Source organism: Sturnus vulgaris, chromosome 18 (assembly GCF_052056855.1).
Source record: "Sturnus vulgaris isolate bStuVul1 chromosome 18, bStuVul1.hap1, whole genome shotgun sequence".
NCBI lineage: Eukaryota > Metazoa > Chordata > Aves > Passeriformes > Sturnidae > Sturnus > Sturnus vulgaris.
This window is the reverse complement of record NC_142260.1, coordinates 4,149,752-4,176,575: the sequence shown is the minus strand read 5'-3', so window position 1 is coordinate 4,176,575 and position 26,824 is coordinate 4,149,752. Positions and strand designations below refer to the sequence as shown.

General features: G+C 63.9%; 2 protein-coding genes across 9 annotated transcripts; one reads left to right on the top strand and one right to left on the bottom strand.

Annotated features, from left to right (window-relative positions):
* Positions 1-4: 4 nt before the first annotated feature.
* Positions 5-26,699, top strand: SPTB (spectrin beta, erythrocytic). 8 transcript variants are annotated; one of them, XM_088175440.1, is made up of 36 exons: positions 5-166; positions 3,466-3,663; positions 3,738-3,889; positions 4,066-4,239; positions 4,349-4,440; positions 4,520-4,600; positions 4,680-4,795; positions 4,990-5,102; positions 5,183-5,370; positions 5,452-5,569; positions 5,909-6,067; positions 6,151-6,453; positions 6,583-6,733; positions 6,825-7,692; positions 7,773-7,910; positions 7,996-8,755; positions 8,848-9,050; positions 9,134-9,224; positions 9,299-9,445; positions 9,978-10,241; positions 10,374-10,589; positions 10,677-10,766; positions 10,864-11,139; positions 11,482-11,612; positions 11,862-12,066; positions 12,149-12,523; positions 12,664-12,908; positions 12,988-13,126; positions 13,199-13,283; positions 13,373-13,569; positions 13,649-13,758; positions 14,030-14,111; positions 16,717-16,886; positions 16,965-17,138; positions 17,210-17,252; positions 17,688-18,581. In XM_088175440.1, the coding sequence occupies exons 2-36, from the start codon at positions 3,516-3,518 to the stop codon at positions 17,856-17,858; spliced, it is 6,975 nt and encodes a 2,324-aa protein (XP_088031566.1). In that variant the 5' UTR covers positions 5-166; positions 3,466-3,515; the 3' UTR covers positions 17,859-18,581. The 8 variants fall into 8 exon arrangements, with proteins under 8 accessions (XP_088031566.1, XP_088031561.1, XP_088031567.1 ...); XM_088175437.1 differs by lacking the exons at positions 17,210-17,252; positions 17,688-18,581 and adding exons at positions 2,464-2,541; positions 26,147-26,699 and having other exon boundaries at positions 96-166; XM_088175435.1 differs by lacking the exons at positions 17,210-17,252; positions 17,688-18,581 and adding an exon at positions 26,147-26,699.
* Positions 18,531-26,126, bottom strand: PLEKHG3 (pleckstrin homology and RhoGEF domain containing G3). Its single transcript, XM_088175486.1, has 14 exons — positions 23,669-26,126; positions 23,481-23,581; positions 23,332-23,401; positions 23,186-23,232; positions 22,954-23,104; positions 22,609-22,743; positions 22,312-22,494; positions 21,997-22,089; positions 21,826-21,912; positions 21,680-21,713; positions 21,487-21,594; positions 21,142-21,345; positions 20,733-21,025; positions 18,531-20,507 (listed from the first exon to the last, which is right to left on the bottom strand). Exons 1-14 carry the CDS (start codon positions 23,942-23,944, stop codon positions 18,942-18,944), a joined length of 3,348 nt encoding a protein of 1,115 aa, XP_088031612.1. The 5' UTR covers positions 23,945-26,126; the 3' UTR covers positions 18,531-18,941.
* Positions 26,700-26,824: the final 125 nt, after the last annotated feature.

Sequence of the window (26,824 nt, the reverse complement as noted above, 5' to 3'; positions counted from 1 at the left end):
GGGCTATCGGGGCCGGGCAGCGCCGCCGGCTCCGGGTAGGAATGTCCCTGCGCGCCCAGATAATGTTATTTATATCGCGGTGCAGGGCGGCTCCTCTCCCCCCGCCCCGCTCCCGCACCGGCCCCGCCGCCGCCGCCGCCGCTCGCCCGCCCGCCGCCCCGCGCAGGTGAGACCCCGCGGCACCGGGATACGCCGCTCCGGGGAACACGGGAGGGACCGGGGGACAGCGGGAGGCGCCGGTCCCTGGGGACACGCCGGGGGGGGCACCGGCAGGCACTGCCCGCCCCGGGGGATACCGAGTGGGGGGTGCGGCACCGAACACCGGGCGCGGTACCGGGGGGGAGACGGTGGGCACGGAGGAAAGTTTGGTGGCGGGGGTGAAGAGCCCTCCGGGGAGCCTGAACCCCCTTTTCTCCCTGCGGCGGGGGGTCTGCTGGCATCCCGTGTCCCTCGGGGCTGCTCTCGGGAAGGACGGGGCTGGCGAGTGGCGGTGACTTTCTAGGGACACCCTGGGGACAGCTCGGGGACAGTGTGGGGACACCCTGGGGACACTTTTCCCGGGGTGCCAACCCCTGGAGGGCTCCCCACACCAGTCCTTGGTGCCGCCAGCACTGTTGGGACACGGTGGAAAAGCCGAGTCCTGAGGGTCTTGGTAGGACACATACACAACCCACTTTGTCCCCCAGTTTTTAGCAACTGAGAAAACTGGAGTTACTGGGAAGGGTTTTTGGGGTGCCGTGCCCTTGGGCCCCCTTGTCCCGGTGCCAGGAGGATGCTCACGGGTGGATGTTGAGCTTACCCTCATCCCAATAACCTGGGGGTCCCCCAGGCCTGATTTCCCAGCTTTTCCCTTTATAAATCTCCAGCTCCCAAACCAGGGGATTGGGGCACCCTGGAAGATGGTGGCAAGCACAGGAGACTCAGAAAACCCTGCTGGGTGCCAGCATGGCCCCCCATGAAGTATTTTATAGCTGTCGTGTGGTTTTGGGGCACTGTCTGGTGATTTTGGGGTGCAGGGGGGGCAGCTCCTAAGAAGGGAGCGGGGCTCAGCTGGCGCCGTGCGCAGGGGAGGCCTATTTATAGCCAAAAATGTCTGTGGAGTGTCAGCACGTGTGCGTGTCACCGGCTTGGGTGACATGGGACAGTCCTGGCATGGCCAGCATGTGGCCCTGGGGAAGCCCAAATTCTCCTGGCGAGTGGGAGTGTGGCCGGGGAGCCCTGGCTGGAGCAGGGCATCGCAGGCAGAGGAGCCGTGCCGTGCCTTGCCATGCCCAAGCGCCCCGTGCTGTGCCGTGCGGCCGTGCCGAGAGGGACCATCTGCTCCTGGCCCTGGCCCTGAGCCTGGCAGGCAGGAGACTGTTGGGGGGCTGGGGGGATGCCCCCCGGCTCCTGCCCCTTCCCAACTGGAGCATGGCTGCTTGTGGATATGGGGAAGATGCCAAATCCAAGTGTTTTGGTGAAGTGGAGCAATGGGGACATGCCAGGATCTAGGTGGCGGTGATGGGGCAGAATTTGGGGGTGTTTTGGGGGATTCTGATGAGTTTCTGTGCACTGGAAATGGGCTTTCCGGCAGCATGCTGTGGCTGTGAGGGATGAGCCAGGGAACGGGTTTGAGGGTGCCAGAGGTGCCAGGTGCCAACCATTGCCCCGGCCGCCCTTGGGGTGTGGGGGGGACATTCCCTGTGCCTGGCGGGGGGACCGTGGTGGTGGCATGGTGCCAGCCCCTCACCGGGAAGTGCTGATTCACCGTGCTGAGCTGCTGGCCGGGGAAGGTGACGCTGCCCGGGCCACGGCCGCAGGATGCTGGCGGCGAGGCCGGCATGCTGGCATTCCCTGCTTTCCGCACGCTGAGCGGGAGGAATGACAATTCCCGGGTGGCGGGTGCTGGTGGCGGCATGGCTGTGGCAGGGAGGGATGCTCGGAAGGCGCCGGTGCGGCGGAGGGAGATTTAAAGGGTGGGTGAGCGCCCGCGCTCGTAATGCTCCCATGGGTCTGCTGTGGCTCCCTTCGGCGTAATCTCCTCCTCCTCCTCCTCCTCCTCCTCCTCCTCCTCCTTCTCCTCTTTGGATGCTCGCAGCCATGGCCCCGGCTGCTGTGTTGTCGGGGACAGAGTCAGAACTGAGGTATCCTGCAGAGACCTGACACAACTTAGAATATCCATCCTGCTGGCAGTCCCTGAAGTTTTGGGGGCAAAACCCCCAAATTTGGTCTTCCACAGGGCTTTCCTGCCAGGGCGAGCTGGGTGCTCTGGCAGAGGCACAGAGTCATGGCATGAGGGGCTGCACCCTCCTGCCTGCTCCAGTACACACATGCATGGCCCTGCATCCACTCGCGTGCCTGCTGTGTGTGTCCCATGCAAGCTCTGGTGTGTCCTTGCTCAGGCGTACACACTCTGGCATATTTCTACTTGTCCTTGTTCACCTGTGCACGCTCTGGCATGTCCCTGTGTGTCCTTGCTCACAGGCGCACTCTGTCACACTTCTGTATGTCCTCGTTCACATGTGGATGCTGTGACAAGTCCCTGCATGTCCTGGCTCACAGGTACATACTCTGTCACCCTTCTCCATGCCCTTCCTCACACTTGCACACTCTGGTGTGCTCCCGTGTGTCCTTGCTGCACTGCCCACAGTCCTGCACGCTCCTCCGTGTCTTTGCACACTCCTGGTGCCTCCAGGTCCAAGCCAAGGCCCTGCCTGCGCCACCCTGATTAGGGTGCAGAGTTGGGGTGTGGCACAGCCTGGGCTGCCCCGATAACCTTGCCAGGGGGAACCTGGGGGATGCCCGGGGCACCCGAGGGGGACCTGGGGGCCCATGGGTTGTCACAGCTCACGGGGACAGCAGGGATTTGGGGCACACGGGGTTCTCCCTGGCACCCACAACTGAGGGCTCTGTGCAGCTCTGGGTTGCAGGGGGGGTCCTGGATATGCTGCTGGCTGTGGGGAGCCCCAGCTCATTTTCTCGCACCCCTCAGGGGCCCCAGCAGCAACCGACAGCTGCTCAGAGGCATTTTTAGATACCAGCCATGTCCTATCTGTGTCTCAAATGTCCCCGGGGGTGGGTGGCCCCCCCCTGCCGGCAGCTGTCACCCACTTTCTGCCACCAGTGCTGGTGAAGCCTCTGTGTGGTGCAGGGGTTGGGGTAGGGGTGAGCAGCAGCTCCTTTCCCTGGGGACATCCAAGGACTAGGGGGACACCTCTGGGGACCTGGGCTGAGGTTTCAGATGGGCAGAGGGACCGGGGTGGGGACACAGCAGCACCGTAAATAGCCATTAGCACATCTCGGCGGGGCTCAGCACGGGGGTCCTGGAGCGGGCAGCTGCCAGGTGCCCCCCCAACACCTGGGTGGGGCGAGGCTAAATCCCTCTGAGCAGCTTATCCCGAGGCTCTGAGCTGCAAATCCCCACGTGCCGCAGGGTCAGTGAGACACCGCGGCCGCACTGATACTCATGGTCCCGCTGTCCCCCAGGGGCCTCTCACCGGTAGCCGACGGCCACCGGGCCGGGCCACACTGGGACCATGACCTCGGCCAATGACTACGAGCAGCTGGAGCTGCAGCAGCAGTACAGCCGCATCAATGTCCGCTGGGACGCATCCGATGATGAGCTGGACAACGACAACAGCTCCGCACGGCTCTTCGAGCGCTCCCGCATCAAAGCCCTGGCAGGTGGGTGGCAGGTCCCCTTGGTCCCACGTGGGTTGTCCCCACTGTGGGTGACCCCGTGCCCGCTGTCCCCGCAGATGAGCGGGAGGCCGTGCAGAAGAAAACCTTCACCAAGTGGGTGAACTCGCACCTGGCTCGTGTCACCTGCCGCATCTCAGACCTCTACATGGACCTCCGGGATGGGCGGGTGCTCATCAAGCTGCTGGAAGTGCTGTCAGGAGAGCTTCTGGTAGGAATCCCATGCAGATGGAGATCCTGGGACTTGTGGCCTGCCATGCCACGCCACACCATCTCTCTTGGCGTTGGCCAAGGGTTGGGGTGGCAGCATGGGTGTGGGGGTGTCCCCAGGCAGGGCTTGGGGTACGTGGTGTGGAAGGGAGGGTGCTGAGCATTGTCATGCCCCAGCCCAAGCCCACCAAGGGCCGGATGCGGATCCACTGCCTGGAGAATGTGGACAAGGCACTGCAGTTCCTGAAGGAGCAGCGGGTGCACCTTGAGAACATGGGCTCCCATGATATTGTGGACGGCAACCACCGCCTCGTCCTCGGCCTCATCTGGACCATCATCCTCCGCTTCCAGGTGAGGACAAGTGGTTTGGGGCATCCCTCTGTTCCACGCCTCATTCCCAAGTGGGAGCCCTCCTCCATGGAACTGCTGTTCCAACCCCAGAACGTCTTTTTGCCCCCAGATTCAGGACATCATCGTAGAGACGCAGGAGGGCCGGGAGACACGCTCTGCCAGGGATGCACTGCTGCTCTGGTGCCAGATGAAGACAGCAGGGTAGGTGGGACCCCCATGTAACTGCGTTGGGGTCTGGGAGTGTCCGGAGGGTGACAGTGACACCTTGTCTCCATTGCAGTTACCCCCACGTGAACGTCACCAACTTCACCTCGAGCTGGAAGGACGGGCTGGCCTTCAACGCCCTCATCCACAGGCACAGGTAGGTGGCATGGGGCAACAGTGGAACCAAGAGATGTCCCACAGGTGTGTCACTGCTGTCTCATGCCCTCTGTCCCCAGGCCTGAGCTGGTTGACTTCCAAAACCTTACCAAATCCAATGCCCGGCACAACCTGGAGCATGCGTTCAGCGTGGCAGAGCGGCACCTGGGTATCACCCCTCTCCTTGACCCTGAAGGTGAGGCATTTGCTGCCAGTCCTCCTGCCTCAGTTTCCCCTGGGACATTCCCAAGCTCCATGGAGCACAGAGAGGTTCCCAATACAAGGAAGGAAGGCCTGGGTGGGCACAGGAGGGACCTCATGAGGCTGTGGTGGCCTCTGAGGTCAGTTGAGGTTGGGTCAGGAGTAACGCCTCTTGCTCACACTGGGCAGATGTGTTCACGGAGAACCCTGATGAGAAGTCCATCATCACCTATGTGGTGGCTTTCTACCACTACTTCTCCAAGATGAAGGTGCTGGAAGTGGAGGGAAGGCGACTAGGCAAGGTAGAGAATGGCATTGAGGTGGTCGGGGGGCGTTCTCTTGGGGTGCTGGCTCCTCATGCTCACCCCTGGTCCCGCTGCAGGTCATTGAGCACGCCAAGGAGACGGAGAGGATGATCGAGGGCTATGGGGGGCTGGCGTCCGATCTGCTCACCTGGATCGAGCAGACCATTGCCTCCCTCAACAGCCGCAGCTTTGCCAACTCACTGGCCGGGGTGCAGCACCAGCTGCAAGCCTTCAGCACCTACCGCACTGTGGAGAAGCCACCCAAGTAAGAGCCCCCTGCTCCCCATGTGCACCTGGTGGTGTGGGGCACCCAAGGATGCCCGACACTGAGCTCTCTCTGGGGCAGGTTTCAGGAGAAGGGCAATCTGGAGGTGCTGCTCTTCACCATCCAGTCGCGGATGAGGGCCAACAACCAGCGTGTCTACACCCCACACGAGGGGCGCCTGGTCTCTGACATCAACCGGGTATGGGCTCTGTCTGCTGTGGTAGTTGGGGGCCATCTCCTGTGGTCAGGTCAGGTCCATCTCCTGGGAGAAACTGAATTCCTCTCCTGAGGCAGATTGGGTCCATCCCTGAGCAGTTCAGGTCCTTGGGCATGCTGGGATGGGCCTTGGGGCAGGTTGAGTCCATCTCCTGAGGCAGTTCAGGTGCATCCCAGGACATGCTGAATCCATTCTGGGACAGGACTGATTCATCCCATGGCAGGTTGTGTTCCTCCACCTGGGGGTCATGCTGGGGTTCACCAGCAGAACAAGACACAGGTGGGTGGGAGGATGTGGGATACAGGTGCCACCTTCCCCCAGGCCTGGGAGCAGCTGGAGAAAGCAGAGCATGAGCGGGAGCTGGCTCTGCGCAACGAGCTGATCCGTCAGGAGAAGCTGGAGCAGCTGGCACGGCGCTTCGACCGCAAAGCAGCCATGCGGGAGGCCTGGCTGAGCGAGAACCAGCGCCTGGTGGCCCAGGTGAGAAGGGAGACCACCCACCTTGGGGACCTCCACCCTGGAGAGCTCACCAGAGCCTCACCACAGGCTCTGTGCCGGGGCAGGACAACTTCGGGCAGGACCTGGCTGCAGTGGAGGCGGCCAAGAAGAAGCACGAGGCCATCGAGACAGACACGGCTGCCTACAGGGAGAGGGTGCAGGCCATTGAGGCAGTGGCCAAGGAGCTGGAGCTGGAGGGCTACCATGACATCCAGCGCATCAATGGGCGGAAGGACAACATCCTGCGGCTCTGGGAGCAGCTCCTGGAGCTGCTGGCTGCCCGACGCCAGCGCCTGGAGATGAACCTCACCCTGCAGCACCTCTTCCAGGAGATGCTCCATTGCATTGACTGGATGGATGAGGTCAAGGTGAGCTGTGGCCATGGGATGTCACCATGGGTGAGATGTCTTTGTTCCACCGGGTCTTGGTGAGATTTCACTGGGGTGCTGGTGCTGAGTTTTGAGTGCCAATGGGTAATAGCTGAGGGTCTCCTGCAGGTGAAGCTGGCATCTCCCGAATCTGGGAAGCATCTCCTGGAAGCAGAGGAGCTGCTGCAGACCCACCGTTTGCTGGAGGCCGACATGGCCGTACAGGCAGAGAAGACCCGGGCCATCAGTGCTGCTGCCCTCCGCTTTGCTGACGCTGAGGGTAGGTATGCCAGGACACCCCTGCATCCCTGGCGTGGCCAAGTGAAAGAAGGACACTGTACTGACAAGCACTCACCCTGCTCCCTGCCCAGGCTATCGTCCCTGCGACCCCAAAGTCATCCGAGACCGCGTGAGCCACCTGGAGATGTGCCGGCGAGAGCTGCAGGTGCTGGCGGCGCGGAGGAGAGCCTTGCTGGAGCAATCCCGCTCCCTCTGGACCTGCCTGTGGGAGCTGGACGAGGCAGAGAGCTGGATCAAGGAGCAGGAGCAGCTCTACTCCTCCCTTGACTTCGGGAAGGACCTGCCGGGCGTGCTGCTGCTCCAGCGCCGGCACGCTGCCTTCGAGGCCGAGCTGCGGAGCCGGGGCGGGCGGCTGGAGCAGGCGTTGGCGGTGGGCGAGGGGCTGGCGGCCGCGGGCTGGGCGGCCGAGAGGCTGCGGGAGCGGGGGGCGACCGTGCGGGCGCTGTGGGCGCAGCTGGAGGAGCTGGCGGCGTTCCGACGGCGCGGCTTGCGGGAAGCCGAGGGCTTCTTCCAGTTCCAGGCGGAGGTGGAGGAGCTGGCGGAGGGGCTGCAGGATGCCCGCCGGCGGGCGGCCGCCGAGGAGCTGGGCCAGGATGAATCCCGCACTCTTGTCCTGCTGCGGCAGCACCAGGAGCTGCTGGACGAGCTGGCGGCCGCCCGGGAGCAGCTGGACAGGTTGGCGCAGCAGGCCGAGGGCTTCCCGCCGGAGCTGCGTGCTGGCCCCGAGGCGCAGAGCCGACTGGCGACCCTGCGGGAGCTGCATGCCGAGGCCACCGCCCTGGCCGAGCGCCGCGGCCGCCAGCTGCAGGATGCCCTGGACCTCTACACTGTTTTTGGGGAGAGCGACGCCTGCCATCTCTGGATGGGCTCCAAGGAGACCTGGCTGGGAGAGCTGGAGGTGCCGCAGACGCTGGAGGACCTGGACGTGACGCAGCGCAGGTAGGAACAGAGCCCCTGCCTGCCGTGGCGGTGCTGCTGTCCCGAATTGCTGCTCGTTCTAAGTCTGGACGTTCCTGCAGGTTGGACGGGCTGGAGCAAGACATGGCCACCGTGGCTTCCCAGATCGCCGCGGTCAACCAGGCAGCCGACGGGCTCCTGGCTAGCGGGCACCCCCGGAGCCCCCAGGTCCGGCAGTGCCGGGAGCAGCTCAACGAGAGGTACGGCTGCGGGTGGCGCCGGGGCGGGCAGGTGACACGGTGACAGTCGGTGCATTCTCCGCCATCCCCCGCCTCTGTCCCGCAGGTGGGGCCGGTTCCGGGAGCTGGTGTCGGAGCGCCGGCGGGCGGTGGGCTCGGCACTGCGCCTCCTCAACTACAACCTGGAGTCCGAGGAGACCCAGAAATGGCTGCGGAGCAAAGCCCGGGCAGTGGAGGCCACGGCCGAGCTGGGCCGCGACCTGGCCGGCGTGCTGGCCACCCAGCGCAAGCTCTATGGCATCGAGCGGGAGCTGGCAGTGGCCCAGGACCGCCTGGCCGCCCTGCGCTCCCAAGCTGAGCGCCTGGCCGAGGAGCGGCCCGAGGCGGCCACGGAGGTGGCCCAGAAGCTGGCGGTGGCCACGTCCGCCTGGGACGAGCTGCAGGCGGCCCTGGCAGAGCGCGCAGCATCCCTGGGGGAAGCCGGGCAGCTCCGGAGTTTCCTGCAGGACCTGGATGACTTCCAGGCGTGGCTCTTCGGCGCTCAGAAAGCCGTGGCGGCCGTCGATGAGGTGCCGGCGTCGCTGGGGGAGGCGGAGGAAATGCTGCAGCGGCACGAAACGGCCCGGCGCGACGCCGAGGAGCATGCGGGAGCTTTCGCCGCCTTGGCGGAGGCAGGGGAGCGGGTGCTGGGGGGGCAGACGGACCCCGAATACGAGGGGCTGCGGCAGCGGCTGGGCGGCGTAAAGGACGGCTGGGCTGCCCTGGGCAAGATGGCAGAGGCTCGGAAGCGCTTCCTCACCCAGTGCCGCAACTTCCAGGAGTTCCTTCGTGACACCAAGCAGGCGGAGATCCTCCTCACCAAGCAGGTGGGTGCTCAAGCGATGTCCTTTGGATCTCTTGGCTCACGGGCACTCCAAAAAAGGATGATCGTGCGCTGATCCCTTGCTGTGCCCCTCAGGAGTACACACTGTCCCACCTGGAGCTGCCCTCTACGCTGGAGGGCTCGGCTGCTGCCCTGCACCGCTTCCAGAACTTCCGTGCAGATGTGGAAAGCAATGCCAAAAAGGTCCCAGAGGTGGTGGCTGGTGGCACCAAACTGGTGGCTGAGGAGAACATCTTTGCCGAGAAGATCTCTGAGAAGTGCCGAACTCTCCAGGAGCGGTGAGTCTGGCACAGGGCCGGCGGGTGAGTGGGCAGTGTGTGGGCAGCGGGGCTGATGCTGCACATCCATGGTTCCCTGCCAGGCATGGAGCCGTCATGGACAAGGTGGAGGAGGCGGCGGGTTTGATGCAGGACAACCACGACCTACAGACATTCCTGCAGAGCTGCCGAGAGGTAGGAATGCAGCATGGCTGATGGCATCCCTGGGGGTTCCCCACCGGCTGAGCACTGACTCCCCTTCCCTGCAGTTTGATGCCTGGGTGGATGAGAAGATGCTGATGGCTCAGGATGTCTCCTATGGAGAAGCCCGTGGTCTCCACAGCAAGTGGCAGAAGCACCAGGCATTCATGGCTGAGCTAGCACCCAACCAGAGCTGGCTGGAGAAGATTGAGGCGGTGGGTGCCAGCACGTGATCAGAGAGGGAGAATGGAGTTGGGGAAGAGTCTGGAGCATGAGCAGTTGCTGAGGGAGCTGGGATGCTCAGCCTGGAGATAAGGAGGCTCAGTTGCTGTCTACAACTCCCTAACAGGAGGAGTGCAGCCAGTTGCTGCAGGGGTGGCCTCTGCTCCCAGAAAACAAGGGAAAGGACAAGAGGAAACAGCCTCAAGTTGCACCAGGGGAGGTTTTGATTGGATATCAGGGAAAATTTTCAGGGAAAGGGTTGTGCAGCCCTGGCACAGACTCCCCATGGTAGTGCTAGAATCCCCATCCCTGGAGGGATTTAAAAGCTGTGTGGACATGACATTTGGGGACATGGGTCAGCGGTGGCCTTAGCAGTTCTGGGGGAATGATTGGACTCGATGGCCTGAGAGTCAACTCGATGGCCAACCTTAATGACTCCAGGACTCTGGAATGCTCCCAGCCTGCTGCAGGGGTGGGATGTCCCCATGCCGCGGTGACACCCCCCCCCCGTCTGTGCTGTTGCAGGAGGGGACGGAGCTGGCCACACGCAAGCCACAGTACAGCACGGTGGTGACGCAGCGGCTGGAGGAGCTGCGCCGGCGCTGGGCTGAGCTGCGCGGTGCTGCCGAGGACAAGGGCCGGCAGCTGTTCGAGGCTGAGCGCTCGGCGCTGTACGCCCGGAGCTACGGGGAGCTGGAGAGCTGGCTGGGGCGGGCGCAGGAGGAGCTGCGCCATGCCGAGAAGGTCAAGGACCTCACCGCCACCAACCTGCTGCTGAAGAGGTTGACGGTGGGTACTGGCACCTCACTGGGTCCTTTGGGAAGGGGCAGGAGGTCCAAGGTGATGAAGTTTGTTCCCAAATGGGGCTGGGGTTCTCTGTCTCAGCTCAGATCCCTAACTCATATGGGTTTTCCCTGCCAGAGACTGGAAGAGCAAGTGAGAACATGGATGAAAGAGCTGGAGGAACTAGGGCGTCAGGGCACCCCTGGTGCTGGGGACGTGCCAGATACCAGCAAGCAGGAGCAGATGCTCCGGCAGCGAGTCCTTGAGCTGCTGGAGCCACTGGAGAGGAAGAGGAAGGAGCTGGAGACTGCCAAGGCCATGTACCAGCTGGGGCGGGATCTGGAGGATGAGACGGTGAGTGTCCTTGCTGTGGCGGGGGCAGGGGGGCTGGCAGTACCCATGGGTGCTACAAGGGGCTCAGTGGGGTGCTCCTTCCTGCAGCTGTGGGTGCAGGAGCGGCTTTCCCTGGCGAGATCAACAGATCACGGCACTGACCTCCCAAGTGTGCAACGCCTTACCAAGAGGAATGAGGTGAGCCTGGGTAATGAAGCAACAGCCACCATCCTGGGTCGTCCCTCGGGATCCATCCCATGGGTGACTCTCAGTCTGGTGTCCCTCCTGCTGGCAGACACTGCAGAAGGAGCTGGCAGGCCATGCCCCCCGCCTGGGTGAGGTGCTGAGTCGGGGAGAGGCAGCGGGGAGCGGTGAGGAGCCAGGCCCAGAGCTGGCAGCACAGGCGCAGGAGCTGCGGGCACTGTGGGAGACGCTGCAGGAGGAGGCAGCTGCCCGGCACCGGCGCCTGCAGGAGGCCGAAGAGGCCCAGCAGTACTACCTGGATGCTGACGAGGCCGAGGCCTGGGTCAGCGAGCAGGAGCTCTTCATGGGACCCGAGGAGAAACCAAAGGTGAGGAGCAATTCCCTGTGGTGCTCCATAGCCGGGGTGTTTGTGCTGCATGGGCCATGCCTTGCTGGGATGTCCAGTGTTGACCCTGGCGGTGCTACGGTGTTCTGTTGAACATCATCCACATGTGACACACCATGGTGTGTCCTGCTCCTATGCTTCGTTCCTGTGCCATTATGCACCATCCATCCCATTCCATGCCATGCCCCACTGAGCTCACCATTGCTCCCTGTGGCATCAGACGGAGCCAGAACATTCCTGTAGGGCAGGCTCTGAGTCTAGACCCTAGTCCCTTTCCCCCAACCATGCCAGGTGCTGATGGCATCGATGTTTTCCATGCCATAGGATGAGGAGAGCTGCTTGATGATGCTGAAGAGACATGTCCGGCAGCTGCGCTCCATCGAGGACTATGGACAAACCATCAAGGAGCTGGCAGGGAGGGCACAGCAGCTGCTCTCTGCTGGCCACCCCGAGGGGTAGGTGCCATGCCAAGTGTCTCCTGTGCTTCGAGGCCACCCTGTGCCCTCAGCACTGTGTGGGTGAGGGGTTTGGCTGGAGCTCTGGCAGTGTCAGCTGCTCCAGTTGGGCAGGGAGGTGGTCAGAGAGGGATATGGGGAGTACAAAGCGGGTCCTTCACCCCCAACCCCCCCGGATGTCAACACGGGTGGGTTGGGGACATTTTTTCGTGGGTGAGAACTGTGTGTGTGTGTGCCGGGGCCGCGCAGGGAGCAGATCATCCGGCTGCAGGGCCAGGTGGACAAGCACTACGCGGGGCTGAAGGAGGCGGCCGAGGAGCGCCGCCGGCGCCTGGAGAACATGTCCAACCTCTTCCAGCTGAAGCGAGAGGTGGAAGAGCTGGAGCAGTGGATTGCCGAGCGTGACGTGGTTGCTTCCTCCCAGGAGATGGGGCAGGACCTGGACCATGTCATGGTGAGGGTGATGGGGTGGATGTGGCAGTGCTGGCGGGTGGCTTGAGGAGGGAGACCTTGACTCTTCTCTTCCCTCCATGCAGCTCCTGCGGGAGAAGTTTCGTGAGTTCGCACGGGAAACAGGGAGCGTGGGGCAGGAGCGTGTTGATCGGGTGAACCTGACCATTGAGGACCTCATTGACGCGGGGCACATCGAGGCAGCCACCATAGCTGAGTGGAAGGACGGGCTGAACGAGAGCTGGGCTGACCTCCTGGAGCTGATTGACACCCGCATGCAGCTCCTCGCCGCCTCCCATGACCTCCATAAATACTTCTACGATGGTGCTGAGCTGCTGGCCCTCATTGCTGCCCGGCGCCAGGAACTGCCCCAGGATCTGGGTGAGGATGCCGGCACGGTGGAGGCTTTCCACCGCATGCACAGCGCCTTTGAGAGGGACCTCCAGCTGTTGGAGGCACAGGTGAGGCTCCCATCTGACGTGGATGCCAGCACTCAGCACTCTCTGTGGTCTTGTGGAAGATATCCCTACCCATGGTGGGAGGCTGGGCTCAATGGTCTTTGAGGTCCCTTCCAACCCAAGCTGTTCTCTGGTTCGTGCAGGTGCAGCAGTTTCGGGAGACAGCAGCACGCCTGCAGACTGCCTATGCTGGGGAGAAGGCAGCTGGAATCCAGGAGCAGGAGCAGGAAGTGTCCCGAGCGCTGCAGGAGCTGCTGGAAGCATGCAGCGGGCGTCGGGCACGGCTGACGGACACGGCTGACAAGCACCGCTTCTTCAGCATGGCACGGGATCTGCTCTCCTGGATGGAGAGCACCGTCCGGCAGATTGAGACACAGGAGAAACCCAGGTATGGATGCACCCAGTGGGAACCCGGGATAGGACATGGAACCAATGGCACCACTGACCCTGGTGCTCTGTGTCCTCAGGGATGTCTCCTCGGTGGAGCTGCTGATGAAATATCACCAGGGAATTAAGGCTGAGGTGGATGCTCGGGACAAGAACTTCACCAACTGCATTGAGCTAGGCAAGAAGCTGCTGCAGCGCAAGCACCAGGACTCACCAGAGGTGAGGGAATGAGGGATAGGGGTGGTGGAGGTGATGCCATCTGGGCCACCCCCTAACAGCATCCCTTCACAGATCAAGGTGAAGTTGATGGAGCTGGTGGACAAGAGGAAAGCCATGATGGAGACGTGGGAGCAGCGCTGGGAGCGGCTGCGGCTGTGTGAGTGCACCAGTGGTGCCAGGGAGGAGTGCAGCAGTGCTGGGGGGGACAGGAGTCCAGGGGCTGAGTGCTGCCCATCCTTCCCACAGTGCTGGAGGTGTGCCAGTTCTCCCGTGACGCCTCGGTGGCTGAGTCGTGGCTCATGGCTCAGGAGCCCTACCTGGCCAGCAGCGACTACGGGCAGACGGTGGATGCGGTGGAGAAGCTGCTGAAGCGGCATGAGGCTTTTGAGAAGTCCTCCGCCACTTGGGAGGAGCGCATTGCTGCCCTCAGGAAGCTGACAACGGTGAGAAAGGCTCGGGATGAGGCCTTTACCTGCCCTGCCACAGTCTCCCCCCTTACCACCTTCATTCCTTGCCTGGCAGCTGGAGCTCCTGGGCGGGCGGTCTCTGCGTGAGGGGCTGGTGCGGGACGGGACGACGCGCTCTGAAGCTCCCGACTACTGCCTGGATCTGGATGGGGAGCTGGAGGCCGGGTAAGGGATGCCATCCTCATCCCATGTGACCAGGGACACTGTTCCCACATCTCTCCTCTCTAACCATTAAGGTTTTTAAGCATTAAGGGGCTTTTTAGCCGTTTGCCTTTTCCGAGCAATAAATTGATGCTGATGAAGAGGAGAGATGAAGGTCAAGCCTCACCCTGACAGGGCTTTCATCCCTCAAGGAGGACAGGAGAGCAGCAGCCAGCCCCGTCCCTGTAGGATCATGTCTAGGATGGGGATGCTGACTGGCTGTCTCCCTGTGTAGGTCCGAGGAGGAGGAAGAGGAGGAGAAGAAGGATGTGAGCACACAGGACACTTCGTTGCCTACTACAGATGGACCAGAGCCGGTCAGTTCTTGAGTTTAGCTTTTACCTTCCCCAATGACCAAAAAGGTGTCCCTGCATGCAAAAAGGTGTCCCTGCATGCAAAAAGTTGTCACCGCATGCAAAAAGTTGTCCCTGCATGCAAAAATGTGTCCCTGCATGTCCCACAGCTCCTGGCACTCCCTGTGACTATGACCTCATTGTGTTGACAGATCCCTGCATTCCCAATCCTTACCTTGTCCTTGCCTTGTGTTGAATAAATGTTGAATTACCCCAAAAAGGCCAGACGGGCAGAGGGGTACTGCAGGTCCCCTTTGCCCCAGCTCCTGAGGTGACACGGGGGGTGGCACCCATGGTGTATGTGTGTGTCTGGGATCCGTGCAGCAGCCAGAGTTGGAGTGTCTGCTCTGGGGCCACCCCAAGGGACATCATTGCTGTATGGGACATCTGCACTCTGCGGGGCTTCGGCTTCGTCACCCTGTGGGGCATTGTCACCCTGTGGGACATCATTGGAACCGTGCAGGACATTGGCACTCTGCAGGGAATTTTCACCCTGTGGGTCATTATCACCCTGTGGAGCACCGTCATCCCAAGAGACTGTATGGAGCATTGTTACCCCATGGGGCACTGTCACCCTGTGGGGCATCATCACCTGTGGGACTGTGTCTGTCACTGTACAAGGCATCAGCACCCTGTGGGGCATCGTTACACCCTGCAGCATTGTCACCCTTCGAGGCAGGAATTATTGCCCACAGGGCATTGTCACCGTGTGCCAGACCCTGTGCTCACTGCCAGCTCTCTGCTCCTCCCACGTGCTCTGCCTGCGCAGGGACACGATGGCTCTGTGGCTCTGCCTGCTTGGGGACAGGAACCTTTTCTGCCTCTTCTGCCTGCCTGGGGACATGGGCATCTCCTGGCTCCTCAGGGACCAGATCACTCTCCCCTGCCCGGGGACAGCATCCTTGAGTGCCTACATGGGAACAAGCTCATTTGTGCCTGATAAGGAATGTGGGGATCTTCTGGCTACTGAGGGAGAGTGTACCCATCTGCCTGCTCGGGGACATGACCACTTTCATCAGCTTGGGGACAATAGCCCTCTCTGCTTACTGCCAGCCTGCTCAGGGAGATAGGCATCCTCTGGCTCCTTGGGGACAGGAACCCCTTCTGCTTCTTCTGCCTGCTTGGGGACATGGGCATCTCCTGGCTCCTTGGCGCAAGATCATTTCTGCCAGCAGGGACACGCGCATCTTCTGGCTACTCAGGAACAGGATCCTCTCTGCCTGCTCTGGGACATGGCCACTTTCAACTGCTTGGGGACAGGAGTGCTCTCTGCTTACTGCCAGCCTGCTCGGGAACATGGCCATCCTCTGGATTCCTGGGGACCAGATCACCTTCCCCTGTGTGGGGACAAGATCCTTGAGAACTTACTTGGGGACAAGAACATCTCCTTGGGGACAGGGTCCTGCTCTGTGTTTTTGGGGACATGGAAATCTTCTGGCTCCTTGGGGACAGGGTGCTAAACTTGCCTGCTCGGGAACAAAGACACTCTTCCCTTCCTGGGGACAGGAGCCTCCTCTACCTCGGACATCTCCTGCCTCCCTGGGAAAATCACAGGCAGATCACTGCCTGCTTGGGCACATGGGCATCTCCTGGCTCCTTGAGGACAGGAGCTCTGGCCAAGCCTCTCCTGTGGCACCCAGCTGGATGGGTATCCCCTTTGTCAGGAACCACTGATGCCTTGAGATGATGGCACTGATGCCACAGTCCCCAACCAGACCTCCCATTGGGCTGGTGACAACACTGAGGTCACTCCCAGGACTGCTCATCTAGCTTGGTTCAACCTCATCACCCCAAATCTGAGAAGACACTGGCACTGAGACTGGGGGGTGCCAGGGCTGGCCCACTGTGGTCCTCCAGTAGCCACCAGGTTTTGTGTACTGGAGCTGGTGGCTTCACTCGCACTGTGCTGAGGGTCCCAGCTGATTGCTGAGGTCTTCCCAGCACCCACCAGTTCTCACGTACTGGAGCTGGTGGGGTCACTGGCACCAAGTTCTGGAGGTCCTAGGGGTGGACCATGTCCCAGCCACTCACTGGGATCCTCCCAATAGCCACCAATTCCTGTTCACTGGAGCTGGACACCTAGACACACACACACGTTGACACCACACTGAATCCCTGGGCTGGACCATGTCCCAAATGTTCACTGGGGTTTTCCCAATAACCATCAGTTCCCACAACACTGGATCTGGCAGGGTCACTGGCACTGCACAGAGGGTCCCAGGGCTGGACTCACTGCAGGATCCCAGACACTCACTGGGGGATCACATTTGGGACAGGGATGCTGAGTGGTCCTGCCAGCAGTCACCAGTTCCCACCTGTCAGAACTGGTGGGGCCATTGGCATCCTGCCACTCACTGAAGTCCTCCCAGTAGACACCAGTTCCCACATTCCAGAGCTGGTGAGGTCACTGGTATGGAGACCTGGGGGTGACCCACCTGCAGGCCACCAGACTGAGGTCCATGACCCACTGGTGACAGCAATCCATGTGCTCAGTGCCACCACGGGAGGGTCCATCAGTGGCAGTGGGTGGGTGACACTGCAGCATAACCACGCTGTTGCCTCGCAACAGCTGGCACCGAGGACAGGTGACGAGGAGCTGGTGTCACCAACCCCACGGCCACCGCGGGAGGAGCCAGAGGAGCCGGCCACGTTGCCCGCCCGTGTCAGCAGCGTCCAGCTGGAGGGCTACCTCGGCCGCAAGCACGACCTGGAGGCGGCCACCAAGCGCGCATCCAACCGGTAGGCACGGCAGCCGTGGCGGCAAGCGCGGTGTCCCCGGCGGGGCGGTGTCCCCAGGGTGACACGGTGCTGGTGCAGGTCGTGGAGCACACGGTACTGCGTCCTGCGGGGTGGCCAGCTCGCCTTCTTCAAGGACGCCAAGAGCCGCGCGCTGGGGCTGCCGTGCCAGGGCGAGGAGCCCCTGGGGCTGTGGGATGCCCGCTGCGAGGTGCCCGCGGGCTATAAGAAGAAGAAACACGTCTTCAAGCTCAGGTGAGGGCGTGGCGCCATGAGGGGTGGCACAGTGGGCATGCATGGCACTGGTGTCTGTGCTCTGTCCCTAGGCTCAGCAATGGCAGCGAGTGGCTGTTCCATGGCAAGGACGAGGTGAGGGGTGGCCCCTTGGGGGGCACAGAGTGGCTGGGGGATGTGGTGGTGGGCAGCAGTGCCCAAGGAGACACGGGTGGTCAGAGAGGTCCAGAGGGACACAAGGTGGCTGTTTGTTCCCATGGGGACACCAGTGGTGCCCAGGGGTATATGAGGTGGCTGTACTTGTCCAGGGCACGTGGTGATGGCCAGCAATGACTGGGGTACACAGGGATGGCCGGGGGACGCGGTCAGCAGTGGCCAGCAATGCTCAGACGGGCAGGGGATGGCCAGGGATGCCATGAGGACACAGTGAGGGCCTGGCAGTGCCCAAGGGGACACGGGTGCCTGCAGAGGCCTTGGAGCAACTAGCATCACCTAGGGGGCCCTGAGGTCGGCTGGGACAGTGGTGAGGGGCCAGGGAAGCCCCTCCAACCACCCCCCCCGTGCCCGCAGGAGGAGCTGCAGGCCTGGCTGCAGGGGCTGAGCGCGGCCATCACGGAGTGTCGGGGCAGCCGCGGGAAGGTGCAGAGCCTCCCCCTGCCCATACCCCCGGCCCCTCCCGAAGCCCCCCTGCCTCGCAAGGACAAGGAGAAACGCTTCAGCTTCTTCCCAAAAAAGAAATAACCCCCCTGGATGGCGGGGAGGGGGGGGATGACACCCCACGTCATGCCAGCGGGGCCACGCGTATGTAAGGACACGCGTGCACGGTGCCTGTACAGGTGCCACCAGGTCTAGAGGGGCACGCGGGGGTCACGTGTGGGCAGGAGCCCTCCCAGTCCCCCCCTGCCACGAGCACACGTGTCTGTGTGCACAGTGTATATATATATATTTGTATTTATATATATACATACATTTACACGCTTCAGGCACCCCCTGCGTGGAGGCAGCCGCAGGTGCCCCCCAGGCGTGTGTGTCCCCCCGTGCCCATACGTGTCCCTGCACGCACACGTCTGCACACGTGTGTCCCTGCATGCAGGTGCACCCCCGGCCCCCCTCCGCACGCACGGCACAGATGTGCGCCCTACAGGTGTGCATGGACCCCCCCCAGCACCCGCACGGGGGGTGCGTGGGTGCCCCCCAAAGCCATAACCTTCCCCCACCCCACAGCGCGTGGGTGCAGAGGGGGCACCCCCCAGCCCCCGCGGGCACCAACCAAAGAGCGTCAGCCCATTGGGGTCCCTCGCTGGCACCCCTCATCCCGTGCTCCCCCCAGCCGGGGCGGGGGGGGCTCCCCTGAACCCCACAGCCGGGCCGAGACACCCTGGGGGGGGCGGGCGACCACAGAGGAACTTTGGGTTCAGTTTGGGGTTTTTTTTCTAATAAAGATGTGAAAGCAAGCAGGGTGCAGTGCTGGGTGCCTGTAGGGCACCGGGGGCCTCTGGTGCTTGTAGAGGGAGGTTCTTGGGGTGCCCCGTTCCTGTGGGCAGAGAGAATGGGGGTGTGCCTTGTCCAGAGCAGGTTGGGAGTCCCCAGGGTGCTCTTTCTGCCAGGTCGGTTGGGGAGGCCACGGGGTGCCCCTTCTTCCAAATAAGTTGCAAGTCTATTCGGTGCCCCTTCTCCCAGGCAGTTTGAGGATCCACAGGGTGACCCTTCTTCCAACTAGACTTGAGGTCCATGTGGTGCCCCTTCTCCCAGGAAAGTTGGGGGTCCACGGGGTGCTCTTTCCCATGGGGGTCCACAGGGCACTCCTTCTACCTGTCCCTGCCCCTAGCTGGCAGCGTCGAGCGTCTGAAACTTCTGCCGCAGGTCCCTGACGAGGCCATGGCGCAGCGGCTCGGGGCTGCCGGGGGGCTCGGGGCAGCGCCGCCGGTACTCCTCGGACGCCTGGTAGGCTTTGCAGCGCTCCACCACCGCCTTCAGGCAGATCTTCTCCCGAGTGGTGGGCGAGCGGATCTGCACGTAGGCCGGGGGCTCCGGCAGTCGCTCCAGCACCAGCACCCGTTGCCCGGGACCCAGAGGGGCTTCGGCCGCCACCCACAGCGCCCCGTCACTGCTGTACCGCGCTGGTGCCGGGTTTGGGGTGTCGGAGCCCCCGGTGGCCTCGGCGCTGCGGCTCCGGCCGCCGCCCCGCTCCTTCCCGGTTGGGCGCCCACCGCGGCCGGGACCCTCGGGCGCCGAGCGGCTTCGGCTCACCGGCGGCGGCCGCGGGGCACCGAAACGGGCACGGAGCTCCTGCACGTCGGGCCAGGCGAAGTGCTCGCTGCCCACGGGGCTGGAGGGGCTGCGGGGGGCACGCGGGGACGGGGACGCCTCCAGTGCCTCGTCCCGCGGCACAGCCAGCGAAGGGGTTGTGGGAGAGGGGTCCCCGTCCTCTTGCGGCAGCAGCGGGGGACGGCGGCTGCCGGCACGGCGGCTCTTGATGCGGAGGCTGTACTGCCGTGCCAGCTGGTACACCTTGGAGCCCAGGTGAGGGGGTGTCAGCAGCAGCTGCGGGGGTGGCCCCGGGGGTGACGCCGTGGTTCCCACATCATCTTCCTCCAGAATGAGCAGCGGCTCGGGGGCTTGCGCCCCGTTCTCCTGGCATGGCTCTGGTGCCTCTGGCTGGGTGGGGGGCTCAGGGCTCTCGGGGGGCCGTGGCAGCCCATTGAGGCGGCACACGGAACTCCGCACCAGCCCCTTGGGGATGAAGGAGAGGCTCTCGCGGCGGCGCACCCCAAAACCGGCATCGCGGTTCTCGGCATGGCCATAGTAGCTCTTGATCTTGTCGAGGAGCAGGCGGTCCCGGTTGGAGAGCAGCGATTCCCGGCGGGCTCTGGTGAAGGGCTCGGGCGAGGGGATGGCACTGCGGGACCCCCCAGGCTCCCCAGATTCGAGTGGGGGGCCCCCATCCAGGCTGAGGGTGCTGCCACCATGGCTGGGGGTGCGTCCCAGGGGCCCCTCCATGGCCAGGCTGCTCCTTCGAGACAAGCTGCTGCCGCCACCAAACCGCTCCGCGATGACGCTGGCCTGGTCCAGCACTGAGGGTGGCAGGATGCTGGCGGCACCTTCCCCCTCCTCCTCTTCCTCCTCCTCTTCCTCGCTGCTCAGCACCTGCAAATCCTCCGCAGCGCGCTCCGGTTCCCTGTCCCCACTGGGCAACGCCAGGGTCCCCACCAGGGACGGGGATTTGGGGACCCTGGGGTGCTCCCCAGCACTGCTGTTAGGGGGGTGGGTGCTGGATCCCTGAGCACTGCCAGGTGAGGGCCGGGGCGTTGCACTGACCTTCTCACAGCTCCCTGGCCCCCAGCTGCTTGGCCGTTTGGGTCCCTCCAGCACCCATGGGTGTCCCCCGGCCTGGGCGAGAAAAATGTGGGGAGTCATGAGCTGGGGGGCACCCAGATGCTTCGAGCAGGATAAATCCCAGCCAAGCCATGGGGCCCTGGGAGCAACGTGGGGTGCCCTGGAGTGGTGTGGGATGTCCTGGTAGTAATTTGGGTACCCCAGGAGTGATGTGGGAGTGCCCCAGAAATGGGGTGCTCTGCATGCCCTCCCTGGGGTTTGAAGGGCTGGTGTAGGCACCTGTTCCTCCTGGGGCTCCAACAGCAGATCCCCGGCCCCCGGCAGCTCCTTCTGGCAGTCCTTGCCCAAAGCCTCTTCTTCCTCCTCCTCCTCCTCCTCCTCCTCCTCTTCCTCCGCCACCATGCCCTCAGCTGCTGCCCAGGCTTTGGGATGCTGGGGTGGCTCCCCCACTTCCAGGAGCGCCCCATCGCTGCCGGTGTTCTGTGTGGGGGTGAGCGCTGGGCTCAGTGCCCCGTGCCAGGGCTGGAGGCACTGGGCACCCCAACCCACCACACCTGGCCTTACCTTCAACCCTGCCAGACAGGATAGAGAAAAGCAGAGATTAGTGAAGAGAGCACCCAAAATTCCCCTCTCGGCGTCCAGCCACCCCTCTGCCTGCTGCACCAGTGCCATGGTCATGCCAGCTCACCTTGCTCGTTCAGGTGCCACAGGTTGTTCTTGGTGGGCTCTGGGGGGAGGGGAGGTGACAGTGGCATCAACCCCGTGTCCCCCAACTCCTCAGCACCCCGAGCCCCCTGATCCCGTCCATTGTCCACACCCGACTGCCTGCGCCCTTCATGTCCCTGCAGCCGCTCCAGCAGCGTCTCCGTGTGCCCCTGGTGCTGGAAGGGCTCTGTGGGAACAGGGACAGGGGCACCATCAGCACCCAGTGCCACCCTCCCTGTGGGCACTGGTGTAACCCAGCCACGGCTTGGCCCTGGGAAAGGGGTGATGGCGTGGTGGGAATACATGAGACAGCAGGAACAGCTCTCACCAGACTGCCGGCGTCCCTGGAGTGGCTCGGTGGCACCGTCACCCAGGGGCTGGCAGGACCAGCTCTTCTTCAGGCGCTCAGGGCTGCAGCGAGGCAGGCGTGGGGGGTCTGTGGGGACAGAGAGTGACACCAGGGGAAACAGGCAGAACAGATTAGGGCAGAGAGGGAATGGAAGGGCACTGGTGGCACTTACAGAACAGGTCCATCTCCAGGATGGCTTCCTTAGCCTGGGTGGAGGGAGGATGGAGAGAAATGGGGCAAAGGTGGGGTACAGCTGCCCCCCCTCGCTGTGCCGGGGGGTCCTTGGTGACACTGAGGTACCCACCCCACCACCCTCACCTTTTGGGGGATGGTGGCATGGTGGTTCTCCAGGATGAGCCGCTTGATATGGTGAGTCCACACGCGCTTCTCCTCCACACTCTTGGCCTGGGGGGCACAGGAAAGGTGGTGGGGTCGGGCAAGGGGTCCAGGGGTGTCCCCAGGGTGCCCCCCCACCCCATGCCCCCTTACCTGCAGGCTGTGCTGCTGCTTGCCATGCTTGTAGTGTGCCAGGCTGAAGCACAGAGAGTCCCGCGTGCTCTCAATCAGCATCAGCGAGGAGCACTGCCAGGAGAGGCATCAGCATCCCTGGAACTTCCCACCCCAGCACCCACCAGCGTCCCTGGCACCCACTGGGCTCCTCCATTCCCAGCACTCTCCAGTTCCCCCAACCCCAGCACCCACTGGGGTTCCTGACATCCACCCTGTTCATCCATCCGGGCATCCACAGGAGTCCCTGGCACCCAGTGGGCTCCCTACCCCTGTCACCCTCAGAGTCTCCCGCACCGGAATGTGGCTCTTGTAGACGTAGTGGTCGCCGCGGCGCTTGGTGATGAGCAGGGCCTTGTCAAAGAGGAAAAGGGCACGGTCGTGGCGCACCCGCTGTGCCCGAAATGTGCCCTCCAGCACCAGCTCCCCGTAGCTTGTCAGGTCCGGACCCTTCCAGCCCAGCAGCAGCGACTGGATCTCCTGCACGGACACGGAGAAAAGTGGTGTCAGCACCCCTGCCACGGTGCCCATCTCGTGTCATCTGGTGCCACCAGCCACCCCTGTGGTGTTTCTCTGGTGTCCCCCAGTGCACACCTGCTGGCGGATGGCGTGCTCGTGCTTGCGCTTCATGTCATTGATGTACCAGGCCACGCAGGTCATGGTGTCGATGGCCTCCAGCACCAGCTCGTAGTCATCCCCCGCCTTGTGCTCGAAGTGCCTGGCAATCTCCTGGACACAGCACATGGCATCAGGACATGAGAATGTGCCGTGCCAGGTGCCTGGACTGCTCCAGGCACCCAAGCCGTGTCCCTGTGCCACCCGTGCTACGCAGGCTAGGCCAGATGCCCATAGCCACTCCCTATGTCATCCCGGGCTGTGCCAGGCACCCACACCACAGCAGGTGCCCACACTATGCTGTGCCAGGTGCCAGGCACTCACCTGGAGGAGCAGGTGGTACTTGAGGATCCTCTGGACTGGCTTAAGCAGGTAGGCTCCGAGGGGCAGCGCGTGGCGAAGCCGCTCCTGGCATTCCCGGAGGAACCGTGCCTGGACCTTGCTCCTCATGCACTCGGTCAGTGCTGCCACCGAGCTGAGGGCAGGGAGGGGGCTCAGATCCTTGCCCACCCTTGCCCACCCATGTGCCCCCTGCTCAGCTGTGTCCCATACCCACCTAGGGTAGTTATTGCAGTACTGGGTGTAGATGGCAAATTCCTGGCTCTGCAGGTAAAGGGAACACAGTAAGAGCCTGGTGTGACCACGGTGTCCCCCCGATGTCCTCAGAGCGCTCCCTGAGCCCCCCAGTTTGCTCGCCCTTACCCGGGTGACAAAGCACACAGCCACAGCCACGGGGTCATTGGCACAGCTCTCCAGGTTTTGCAGGAGGGTGCTGGGGGGCACAGAGAGGACAGGGTGACCACAGCTCCCCACACACCCCTGTCACGTCCCAGTGGCACCTGCTCCCCCACCTGCTGAGCTCGTAGATGTCCTCGATGTTCCCGAAGAGCGCGCTGACCTGCTCCGGCCGCAGCACTGGCTCCTCCGCGTCGATGATCTTGCCCAGGTAACCCTGCCAGGCACCCACGGTGGCACCATTGCACCCCTAGACCCTAAACCGTGTCTAAAGGGTGTGCCCCCACGTGCCCCTGGCACCCACCTCCACGATGCTGCGCAGGTCACGGGCGTAGGTGCGCTCTGACTCCACGATCTCCTGCACCACACGGTCCAGGTAGCTGGGCTTGGCCCCGGGACTCCCGAAAGCTGCCAGGGGGTGCCCACCGCGGGCACCTGGCCACCCCCCCGGGGATGCATTGTTGTTGGCATTATGGAGCCCCTCGGCCCACGCCTCAGTCCTGGTGCTGGGCGGGTCCTCCATGGCACAGCCGGGCTCCGGGCTCAGGGCAGGGCGCTGCGGGCACGCGGGCACCGGCATCCCGGCATCCCCTGGCACCAATGGGGAACTGGGCGGCTCTGGGGGGAGAATGGTGGGTTAGGGGGTGCAGAGAGACCCCAAGTATGGGTGGCCACCCTGATGAAGAGTCCTGAAGGCCAAACCCTCTATGGCAAGGTGTGCTAGCGTCCTCCAACCCAAAAATCCCTGGGTACAGCACAACGGGGTCTCTGCACAGCCCACCCACCAAGGCTGAGATTTGGGAGTTCAGCCCCTCCTCCTCATCCCAGACCCGGGACTGTGCTGGGACTAGGTGGGACGAGCGAGCCTCTGCCCCCACCCACCAGGGCCATGCGTCATCGCCGCGCCCGCGGGACACCTTCCAGGTGAGCTCAGCGCAGGCTCGCCCTTCCGGACCACCGGTGCCACGGGGATCCTCCCGTGGCACCGAAACCGTTCAGTGCCACTAACACAGTTGGGACACCCAGAAAACAGCGGCCAGTGGCAAAGCGTGTGGGACTGTCGAGGCCACTGAGCCCCGGTCACCGCGGCGGGTGGCCCTGGGGACAGTGACCTTGAGCTGGGCCACGTGCTGCGCCGGTGGCGTGGCTGCCTGAGCCCCCCGGCACCCCCGGTGCCGGCACCCAACCGGTCCGGCCGGTTCCCGCCAGCGCTTCCCCACACCCACCGTGCCGCATGGCCGCCATCCAGCCACCGCCCTCCCCGGGGCTTCCCCGAGCACGCCAGGAGCCCCCCAAAACGCCACCGCGGTGCATCGTAAATGGGGTTCGGACCCATGTCCTCAGTGGTGCCACAGCCCAGGACCCCAGGTGCTGGCACATCTGAACCTGCCATGGGCACCTTCTGGGCACCCCGGATCTGGGTGATTTGGGGAGCAGCTTCCCCAGCCCCCAAATTCCTCACCCCTACAGGCATGGGGCACCCGGTCCCGGCGTCACCTCCACGCCGGGGGAGCCACCCAGCCGGTGACACCAGAGATAGTAGACCCCGAGCATCTCTCTCCCAGCAGTGTCCGACCCCTATCCCACCCTGCAGAGGGGACAAGAGAAGACCAGACAAGGGGACCAGACAGGAGCTCCCCCACCTAACACCCGGGCGGGGATTTGTGGCTACCGCAGTTCGTCCCCGAAGGCCACTCCCGGCCATCCTAATCCGCTCAGAGCACCGGGATTACGGCGCCGGTGTCACGTCACCGGGACGGTGGCCACTCGCCTCGGCCCATCGGTCACCGTCATCCCGGCCCGGTGATCGGGGTGGAGGGGGGTTGATCCTCTTACTCCTCCGTTATCACCTCGGTGGGCACGCGGCCGCCCAGAGCCCTCCCGCTCCCGCCTGCTCCGGGTGGGATTAGCTCTGACCTTCACGCCCCCGACCCTGCCCAACCCCGCCACAGAGGACGGGCGATCTCCCCCGAGTGCCGAATGGGGGGGTCTCCGGTGGGTTCCCAAAACTCCCCGGTGGGGGAAACTGAGACAGGGGCCAGGTTTGTTGTGCCGAGCCGCCGGAAGGGAGGTGGGATTTTCTCCCCACCGTGGGATCGCCGGCCTCGTTGCACATTCCAGAGCGGGAGCTGGGGAGCCAGGCACAGCCCACGGCGTTTTCCCAGGATCCCGGCACGGCACGGCACGCCGGGAGAGGGGCCGCGACGCGCCAGCCCGCCGGAGCCATATAAGGGCAGGCGGTTCACCATTTCCAGGCATTTTCCAGAATCCCAGCGGCCTTGGGAGCGGGGAGGTCGCTGCCGGTTCCAGCGCAGCTGCCGCGGCCGTCGCTCCCGGCCCCGGCTGGCACCGCCGCTGCCCCGCGGGCACGGGCTGGGCGCCGGCGCTCCCGCCCGCGAGGACTCGGGGGGCTCGGCTCCACAGGGGGTCCCCGTGTCACGGCATTCCCGGGACAAGGCGGCACGGACCCGCGGGGCTGACAAAGCCTCTTAGTGCCCGGCGCCCATGGCGTCGCGCCGCCTAATCCCGAAGGAGGGGCGCAGGACACCCCCACTCCCCACTGAGACCCCGGCTCACCCACAGTCTGTCCTGCACCCCCAGCTCGGCCTGAGGACCACCCCCAATTTCTGTGGGTGCCTGTCCCGGGGGTCTCCCAGCACGCCAGGGTCCTGCTGTCCCCTGCCCCTCGGGGACCCCAGTATCCCCAAGTCCCACTTCGTGGGGACCCTCAGCTCCTGCCTCACTCCGGGCATCCCTGGACTCACGAATCCTGCCTTACCAGGGCCCGTGGATCCTGCTCCACCGGGATGCAACGGCTCCTGCCCCACCAGGACCCACGGATCCTGCTCCACCGGGACCCACAGATCCTGCCGCGCGGGAATGCAACGGCTCCCGCCCCATCGGGACCCAGGGATCCCACTCCACTGGGATGCAACGACTCCAACTCCACCGGGACCTTCGGCTCCCGCTTCACCGGGATGCAACGGCCCCTGCAGCACCGGGACTCCCGAATCCTGCCCCACCGGGAGATCTCCCCTGCCGGAGACCCTCGGGACCGCCCCCTCCCGCCCGGCGGGGACCGCCGGCTCCTCTCCCGCGGACCCCACGGCGGTGCCCCGTTCCCGCCCGGGCCGGACTCACCGCGCTCCGCTACCGCTACCGCCGCCGCCCCGACCCGTCCCGTCCCGCCCCGTCCCGGCCGTGCCCGCAGGAAGCGGCGGGAGCGCCCCGGGGCGGGGACAGCGGCCGCCCCGCCCGGCCCCGGGAACGGGGACTCACGGAATGGGAGCGGGACGGTACCGCAGCGAGCCCGGGCGTGACCGCGGGGCACGGTCCGGTACTGTCCCGGTCCCGGTCCGGTCCAGGCATAGCCCCGGTACAATCTTGGTACAGTCCTAACACGGTCCCGGCACTGTCCAGGTATGGTTCAGGTACTCTTCCGGCATTGTCCTGGCATGGT